The sequence below is a fragment of the Salvelinus fontinalis genome, chromosome 35 (assembly GCF_029448725.1).
Source record: "Salvelinus fontinalis isolate EN_2023a chromosome 35, ASM2944872v1, whole genome shotgun sequence".
In the NCBI taxonomy this organism is placed as follows: Eukaryota; Metazoa; Chordata; class Actinopteri; order Salmoniformes; family Salmonidae; genus Salvelinus; species Salvelinus fontinalis.
In genome coordinates this window covers 18,617,966-18,627,920 of record NC_074699.1, presented here as the reverse complement: position 1 = coordinate 18,627,920, position 9,955 = coordinate 18,617,966, and the positions used below count along the sequence as shown (strand labels likewise).

Below are 9,955 nucleotides of genomic sequence, written 5' to 3'. Positions count from 1 at the left end.
TGTGGAGCATGTAAAGATCACCATTTTTGTTTTGTTTTGTAGCATTGTAGCAAATGGTGGGGTAGGGAAGCAAACCTGGGTCACTGGCATGGAAGGCAAACACCCTACACACCACGCCAATAGGGTTAACACACTTGGTGGGAATTGTAACGTGGCTAATACATTATAACATGGATTGCTTCCTTTCGAACGAGAAGGCACGTCCCCATGCTTCAACATTCTTTCAAGCCCCTTCACACGTCTGCCCGTGCGTTCCGATGGCCTCATGGCCGCCACCCCACTTCTGACACCAATGCAGTGAATGGCAGGGAAGCGAACCCGGGTCACTGGCATGAAAGGCAAACATTTTACTCATCGTGCAAATAGATAACCAACTAGGTGGGAATTGTAACGTGGCTCGTATTGCTACGATATATTTCTAGGATGAAATGCATGATGTAAGTGAAAGTATTTTGTGTTTTCTTGAAAATTACTTGACGTTTTATGAATTCCTATTCAGGTTACTACATTATCAGCTGTTATTAGTTCAAACTCAGAGCAATGTTTGCTTGGGGTTGTCTATATTGGTGATGAGATGACAGTAATGCACGACATCTGTGTGTATGTTATCAGGCAGGCCTGATAAAAACTCTCTGCTACACTCCTGTCAGTGCCCCCCTTAACCAGCATGTCAATGTTGTACATGTAGCCTCCCACTGCCTCCTTATCACTGGATGCAGAGAAACATACTACACTGAACAAAAATATAAACGCATGTAAAGTGTTGGTGTTATAGGCCGTCATTGTAAATAAGAATGTGTTCTTAACTGACTTGCCTAGTTAAATAAAAATAACAAATGTTTCATGAGCTGAAATAAAAGATCCCATACATTTTACATAAGCACAAAAAGCTTATTTCTCTCAAATTTTGGACACACATTTGTTTACATCCTTGTTAGTGACCATTTCTCCTTTGCCAAGATAATCCATCCACCTGACAGGTGTGGCATATCAAGAAGCTGATTAAACAGCATGATCATTAAACCTTGTGCTGGGGACTATAAAAGGCCACTAAAATGTGCAGTTTTGTCATACAACACAATGTCCCAGATGTCTCAAGTTTTGAGGGAGCGTGCAATTGGCATGCTGACTACAGGAATGTCCACCTGAGCGGTTGACAGATAATTTAATATTAATTTCTCTACCATAAGCCGCCTCCAACTTCAATTTAGAGAATTGGCAGTACGTCCAAACGGCCTCACAACCGCCGACCACGTGTAACCACGCCAGCCCAGGACCTCCACATCTGGCTTCTTCACCTGCGGGATCGTCTGAGACCAGCCATCCGGACAGCTGATGAAACTGTGGGTTTGCACAGAATTTCTGCACAAACTGTCAGAAACCGTCTCAGGGAAGTTCATCTGCGTGCTATTGTGTGTGTGTTTTCACATTATTTGTAACTTATTTTGTACATAATGTTTCTCCCACCGTCTCTTATGACCCAACAGAGCTTCTGGATATCAGGACGCGAAGGATTTACTTCAGACACAGGACAAGGCCCAAATCCCCGTCATTCGCATGAAGAATAGACAGAGTGGGTAATCCGAGTGGGTAATCTGTCTCTACCATCAGTCCTATTAACCAATGTGCAATCACTGGATGTGCTCCGATCAAAACTATCCTACCAATGGGACATTAAAAACTGTAATATCTTAAGTTTCACCAAGTCGTGGCTGAACGACAACATGGATAACATACAGCTGGCTGGGTTTTCCATTCATCGGCAAGACAGAACAGCTGCCTCTGGTAAGACAAGGGGTGGCGGTCTGTGACTATTTGTAAATAACAGCTAGTGCACGAAATCCAATATTAAGAGGAAGTCTCAAGATTTTGCTTGCCTGAGGTAGAGTATCTCCATGATAAGCTGTGGACCACACTATTTACCAAGAGAGTTTTTATCTATATTTTTCGTAGCTGTCTATTTACCACCACAAACCGATGCTGGCACTAAGACCGAACTCAACGAGCTGTATAAGGCCATAAGCAAACAAGAAAAGTCTCATCCAGAGGCGGCGTTCGTAGTGGCTGGGGACTTTAATGCAGGGAAACTTAAATCCGTTTTACCTCATTTCTACCAGCATGTTACATGTGCAACCAGAGGGAAAAAAACTCTAGACCACCTTTACTCCACACACAGAGACACATACAAAGCTTTCCCTCGACCTCCATTTGGCAAATCTGACCATAACTCTATCCTCCTGACTCCTGCTTACAAGCTAAAACTAAAGCAGGAAGTACAAGTGACTTGCTCAATACGGAAGTGGTCAGATGACGCAGATGCTAAGCTACAGGATTGTTTTGCTAGCACAGACTGGAATATGTTCCAGGATTCTTTCGATGGCATTGAGGAGTACACCACATCAGTCACTGGCTTCATCAATAAGTGCATTGATTACATCGTTCCCACAGTGACTGTACATACATACCTCAACCAGAAGCCATGGATTACGGGCAACATCCTTACTGAGCTAAAGGGTAGAGCTGCCGCTTTCAAGGAGCGAGACTCTAACCTGGATGCTTATAAGAAATCCTGCTATGCCCTCCGACGAACCATCAAACAGGCAAAGCGTCAATACAGGACTAAGATTGAATCATACTACACCGGCTCCGACGCTCATCAGATGTGGCAGGGCTTGCAAACTATTACAGACTACAAAGGGAAGCACAGCCGTGAGCTGCCCAGTGACACGAGCCTAGCAGACGAGCTAAATTACTTCTATGCTCGCTTCGAGGCAAGTAACACTGAAGCATGCATGAGAGAACCAGCTATTCCGGACGACTGTGTGATCACGCTCTCTGTAGCCGATGTGAGTAAGACATTTAAACAGGTCAACATTTTCAAGGCCGCAGGGGCCAGACGGATTACTAGGACGTGTACTCCAAGCATGCGCTGACCAACTGGCAAGTGTCTTCACTGAAGACTTCACTTCACTTTCAACCTGTCCCTGACTGAGTCTGTAATACCAACATGTTTCAAGCAGACCACCATAGTCCATTTGCCCAAGAACACCAGGGTAACCTGCCTAAATGACTACTGACCCATAGCACTCACATCTGTAGCCATGAAGTACTTTGAAAGGCTGGTCATGGCTCACATCAAAACCATTATCCCAGAAACCCAAGACCCACTCCAAATTGCATACCACCCGAACAGATCCACAGATGACGCAATCTCTATAGCACTCCACACTGCCACCTAGACAAAAGAAACACCTACGTGAGAATGCTGTTCATTGACTACAGCTCAGCGTTCAACACCATAGTGCCCTCAAAGCTCATCACTAAGCTAAGGACCCTTGGACTAAACACCTCCCTCTGCAACTGGATCCTGGACTTCCTGACGGGCCGCCTCCAGGTCATAAGGGTAGGTAACAACACATCTCCCACGCTGATCCTCAACACGAGGGCCCCTCAGTGTGTGTGCTCAGTCCCCTCTTGTACTCCCTGTTCACTCATGACTGCATGGCCAAACACGACTCTAACACCATCATTATGTTTGCAGACGACACAACAGTGGTAGGCTTGATCACCGACAGCGATGAGACAGCCTATAGGGAGGAGTTCAGAGACCTGGCAGTGTGGTGCCAGGATAACAACCTCTCCCTCAACGTAGTAAAGACAAAAGAGATGATTGTGGACTACAGGAAGAGGAGGGCCAAGCACGCCCCCATTCTCATCGACAGGGCTGTAGTGGAGCAGGTTGAGAGCTTCAAATTCCTTGGCGTCCACATCACCAACAAACTAACAAGGTCCAAGCACACCAAGACAGTTGTGAAGAGGGCACGACAAAACCTATTCCCCGTCAGGAGACTGAAAAGATTTGGCATGGGTCCTCAAAAGGTTTTACAGCTGCACCATCAAGAGCATCGTGTCGGGTTGCATCCCTGCCTGGTATGGCAACTGCTCGGCCTCCGACCGCAAGGCACTACAGAGGGTAGGGCGTACGGCCCGGTACATCACTGGGGCCAAGCTTCCTGCCATCCAGGACCTCTATATCAGGCGGTGTCAGAGGAAGGCCCTAAAAATTGTCAAAGACTCCAGCCACCCTAGTCATAGACTGTTCTCTCTGCTACCGCACGGCAAGCGGTACCGGAGCGCCAAGTCCAGGTCCAAGAGGCTTCTAAACATCTTCTACCCCCAAGCCATAAGACTCCTGAACATGTAATTAAGGGCTACCCAGACTATTTGCATTGCCCCCCCCCCCCCCTCCCTTCTAGCTGCTACTGTAACAGTATAACTTTAAACCGTCCCCTCGCCCCGACACAGGCGCGAACCAGGGACCCTCTGCACACATCAACAACTGACACCCACGAAGCGTCGTTACCCATCGCTCCACAAAAGCCGCGGCCCTTGCAAAGCAAGGGGCAACACTACTTAAGTCTCAGAGCAAGTGACGTAACTGATTGAAATGCTACTAGCGCGTACCCACTGACTAGCTAGCCATTTCACATCCGTTACACTACTACTCTCTGTTATAATCTATGCATAGTCACTTTAATAACTCTACCTACATGTACATATTCCCTAAATTACCTCGACACTGGTACCCCCTGGATATAGCACCGCTATTATTATTTTTCTGCTGCTATTTAATTATTTGTTATTCTTATCTCATACTTTTTTGGGGAATTTCCTTAGAATACTGCAATGTTGGTTAAGGGCTTGTAAGTAAGCGTTTCACTGTAAGGTCTACCTACACCTGTTGTATTCGGCGCATGTGACAAATACAATTTGATTTGATTTGACGTGCTAATTGACGAGGTCTCGTGATCATCCAAAGGTCACCTGTGATTGGTTACAATTCTACAACGTTGCCTTTCATTGGTTACTTGTCTAAAATGTAATACATGTTCATTGGAAGGTGACACCGGAATGAAATCATTGGTCCTTTCCTTTCCATATGCCGGTTGAAAAGGGGAAACCGTGGCTTGCTGGGTATTTTCCAACGAAACACAGGCATTTGGATACACGAGCCTACGAATTAACGTTGGAGAATCAAAGTGTATAGCTAAGGGACTTAGCGTGTTAAACTAGACAGAACGGGAGAGGGAATTAACGATAACATGATCAACAGAAATGGTGCTGATAACATGGACGTGACTCACACAGAAGAGACAGCAGACAGCGATGTGAAATACTACACCTTGGAAGAAGTAAAAACTCATAATATGAAGACGGACGCATGGCTTATCATCCACGATAAAGTGTATAACATCACCAGTTTCTTGGAAGAGGTAAGCTCAAAATACCACTGTTACTCAAATCAAATTTATTTATAAAGCCATTCGTACATCAGCTGATATCTCAAAGTGCTGTACAGAAACCCAGCCTAAAACCCCAAACAGCAAGCAATGCAGGTGTAGAAGCACGGTGGCTAGGAAAAACTCCCTAGAAAGGCCAAAACCTAGGATGAAACCTAGAGAGGAACCAGGCTATGAGGGGTGGCCAGTCCTCTTCTGGCTGTGCCGGGTGGAGATTATAACAGAACATGGCCAAGATGTTCAAATGTTCATAAATGACCAGCATGGTCAAATAATAATAATCAATAGTTGTCGAGGGTGCAACAAGTCAGCACCTCAGGAGTAAATGTCAGTTGGCTTTTCATAGCCGATCATTAAGAGGATCTCTACCGCGCCTACTAGCTAACGTTAGTGTGTTACGTTAATTTACGACACTACCAGGTAAATTAGCTAAAATCTCGGTCTCTTCTGTCCGTTGCCTGGTTTCAAATTAATTTCGTATCCAAAGCTAACCTAAACGTCTAGCTAGATAACCAACTAAATAGCAAAGTAACAATGCGCCTGTGGGTCTTTCTAACTAGCTACCATAGCTTAACGTTAGTTATACAACGCTCAGTCAACACAGGCTGAGGAAGGCAGCTTGCCAGCGATAGTATTTGCTATTTTGGCTAGTGTGTTTTGCCTGTTTAATTAATCTAGGTAATGTGGCTAACTTTCAACTGAGTATGCTATTTTTGTCTACCTGCATATTCCCAATAATATTAGCAGTGTAATGTTGCGCCTGGATGGTGTAATGTTGCGCCTGGATGGTGTAATGTTGCGCCTGGATGGTGTAATGTTGCGCCTGGAGATGGTGTAATGTTGCGCCTGGAGATGGATACGTTCCATAATGCAACGTTAGGTAGCTAACGCTTAACTCTTTTGCCAGGTTTGAGCTGATTTACTGGTTAGCTTAATATGCCAAAATAATTGTAATATTTTGTCACGACCACTCATTGTTCGCTAGGTAGTTCATCCTTGCCTGGTCCTCTTACTGTACCTATAACTACCACAGTGGGACTTCAGTCCACTTGGCAAAGGTTGCAAAACTAGCTAGGGCGGTTACAAGAGTTAAGTTGCGCAACTCACCATGTGACGTTAAACGTATAATGGGAGAAGAAGTCCAAATACAATGCAAATGGCACAGCATTATGGTGTACCAGTCTGTTTAGTTATCATTCCACTCCATGTCGTGCTGAACAATTTGACAGTGGCAGAGTATAAGGAGTGGGATGTTAGCAAAATAGCTTCTGGATTTCGGGTTGGCATGACATCTTTAATGTTTTATATTATCACAGCTGTATTTGAAGTAAAGTCACACTAAGATTTGTTTAGCTTCAAAGAGTAAGCCTGCCAACAAAAGTAAATGGAGCTTTAAACATTATGATGATGCAATCTATCCCAATACGTAATCATTTGAGGATATCAGAGAATTAAGATTTCAGAGCTTTATTTAACACATCATATTGCCATTTAGGTCGACATAAGCCAGCCATCCATGTCATGTAGGACATCATGCTACAATTGTGTAGTCTGATTACATTCCAACTGTCGATAGTGACAGATCATGCTGAAACTAAGTCTACTTGTTTCCAGCATCCAGGAGGAGAGGATGTTCTGATGATGCAGGCAGGTGCAGATGCCACAGTGAGCTTTGAGGATGTTGGTCACTCTACAGATGCCAGGGAGATGCTCATCAAGTACTACATTGGGGAGCTCAAGATGGTACACAGCTAGCTGTTGAACTCTCAGTAATTGCAAATTCATTTGTTCACAAGTGTCTTTGAAACAGTTTTCAATTAATGATGGAACAAAAAATCAGTGGCATTATTTGGATTGTAAATGATTATTTCACATTGTCTTTTAGGATGACCGGAAGAAGGAAGGTACAAAGGTAAAGTATTCAAGTAAATGTTCTGTAAAAATGTTTTATAATAATGTAACACCTATTTTGCTAATGCTAACTCTTGAACTTTGTTTTAACAAATAAAATTCTCCCACAGGAAGAATTCATTACAACTTCAGGAGATGGCTCCAGGTCAGTCATAAGCGATAAGAATTTGATTATTCCATTTGCTTTGACTAACTATTCTGTCTCCTAATCATTCTTCACTGAGCTGTTTTTGTTCCCTGGCTGAATGTTTAAGTGCTCTTTCCATCTTTCTCTAGCTCGTGGACAACATGGTTAATACCTGCCATAGTTGCAGTTGTTGTGGGTATCATGTATCGATACTACATGCAGGAGCGCAAGTCTTCCTGAGCCCTGACGCTGTTGTCTCTTCTCATTCTTTGTCTGGAGGCCTTGACATGTTTGACCAAACTCCCCCCTTCCATTGAACAACTTTTCAGAGGTGCGCCCCCACGTCCCACTCAACTCACACAGTGCCCTCACCTTGAGGGAAAGGACAAAACAATCCCCTTGCCCCTCAGCTTTCTTTTCTACACCTCATCCAACAGGCTTTGGGGCAAAATGCATCTGGAAACTTTCTGCCCTCAGTCTCTATAAATTGGTTAATCTATTCATATTGTTTACTCACGCTGCCTTTTGTAATACTTGTGTGGTGTCTTAAGTTACTTATTCATATGCAAGTGATCTAAACTGTAATGTATATCTGCAAACTGTTGCTATCTGCTTTGTGGGACTTTTACAGTGAGCTCCAAAGGTATTAGGACAGTGATTATTATATATTTTTTTGGCTCTGTACTCCAGCACTTTAGATTTTGAAATGATACAATGAGTATGTGGGTAAGGTGCAGACTGTCAGGGTATTAGCATCCATATCAGGTGAACCGTTCAGACATTACAGCACTTTTTTTTTTTCAAAGTAACCCCCCCCCCCTTTTAGGGGACCAAAGATAATGGGACAAATTGATTTGATTTGTGTATTGAAGTATTTGGTCCCATATTCATAGCACGCAATGACTACATCAAGGTTGTGATGGGAGGGGGGGGGGGGGGGGGGGGGGGGTTCACTGTCCCAATACTTTTGGAGCTTTCTGTATTTCTCTAAATTTGTTCAGACATGTTTTGTGGCTAACCCCACATCTGTTTGACTGTAGGTCTAGGAAGTAGAAATATATTTGTGTAGTAGAGCATAGCAACACAGGTTATGGGGTCATATCTATAAGAAATAATGTTATTCAGATTTCACTAAGAAAACAGCATGTCTTTTGAGTTGCAGAGTCTTGATTCTCCTCAGACTGCTGCCCAGTATTTAATTTCTGGTGACTGAATAACATAGGAAAAGCTAGCAACAAAGCATTCTAATGCATGTTTGCTTGAGAGTACATTGGTTCAAATCAATGATTTAAGTTTGAAATGACATTGACTTGATTGCACAATATGCCTCATTAAGTACTTCATTTATGTTCAGCTATTCGTTGCATGCATCGCCTGATTTCGGGTAGGCCTCATTCTCTCAATCTACATTTAGCATTACAAAGGCTGCAAGCCATGTACAGTATTTTCTCTTGATGTATTGGTTATTTAAAGTGAAATGTACTTATCCCCAACTCCCCTTTTCTAGTTTTACACTAAGCACTTATTTGGTGATACTATGCTTTAAAAAACTAAGTATGAGAATTGGTGTGTTTTATATGTATTATAACCTGGATTCATTTGGATTAATTCTATTGCATCACACACTGTAGGATATATGTTTGTCTCTTACTATGCACATCCTTTAGAAATTAAAAAATGCTGCCATATGTGAGTTGTTGAATTCTAATGATTGGACTAAAATTGTTGTACTCTTGAAGGCATAAAACACTTTCACATTCGTATTTCGTTAGCTGTTCATTTATTATAGTGTTCGTCACTACCATTTTTAAATGTAAATTTGTCTGTGGGAATTGTGGATAAATGGCAGTACTAGAAAGCACATGTGGATATTCAATTGCACTACCAATTTTAATTGGTACGTCAATATACACTGCTCAAAAAAATAAAGGGAACACTTAAACAACACAATGTAACTCCAAGTCAATCACACTTGTGTGAAATCAAACTGTCCTCTTAGGAAGCAACACTGACAATAAATTTCACATGAAGTTGTGCAAATGGAATCAACAAAAGGTGGAAATTATAGGCAATTAGCCAGACACCCCCAATAAAGGAATGGTTTTGCAGGTGGTGACCACAGACCACTTCTCAGTTCCTATGCTTCCTGGCTGATGTTTTGGTCACTTTTGAATGCTGGCGGTGCTCTCACTCTAGTGGTAGCATGAGACGGAGTCTACAACCCACACAAGTGGCTCAGGTAGTGCAGTTCATCCAGGATGGCACATCAATGCGAGCTGTGGCAAAAAGGTTTGCTGTGTCAGCGTAGTGTCCAGAGCATGGAGGCGCTACCAGGAGAAAGGCCAGTACATCAGGAGACGTGGAGGAGGCCGTAGGTTTGACACAGAGCTTCTACCTGATCAGGTTCGGATATATTTGCATTCTGTGAGGGTTCCGAACCCACTTCGGTGCTTTAGGTGCCAAGGATTCAGACATGTTGCAGCAGTGTGTAGAAGAGAGGTCCAAAGATGTGAGAAATGTGCAGGAGGGCATAGTCAGAGGGAGTGTACAGCTGGGATAGAGAAAGCACTGTGTGTCAACTGTGGGGGTGCCCATTCAGCCGGAGATCCAAAGTGCC

At 43.4% G+C, this 9,955-nt stretch overlaps 1 protein-coding gene across 1 annotated transcript; it reads left to right on the top strand.

The window, feature by feature from the left end:
* Positions 1-4,899: 4,899 nt before the first annotated feature.
* Positions 4,900-9,101, top strand: LOC129834442 (cytochrome b5-like). The gene is made up of 5 exons (XM_055899424.1): positions 4,900-5,273; positions 6,915-7,043; positions 7,186-7,212; positions 7,322-7,356; positions 7,488-9,101. Exons 1-5 carry the CDS (start codon positions 5,103-5,105, stop codon positions 7,576-7,578), a joined length of 453 nt encoding a protein of 150 aa, XP_055755399.1. The 5' UTR covers positions 4,900-5,102; the 3' UTR covers positions 7,579-9,101.
* Positions 9,102-9,955: the final 854 nt, after the last annotated feature.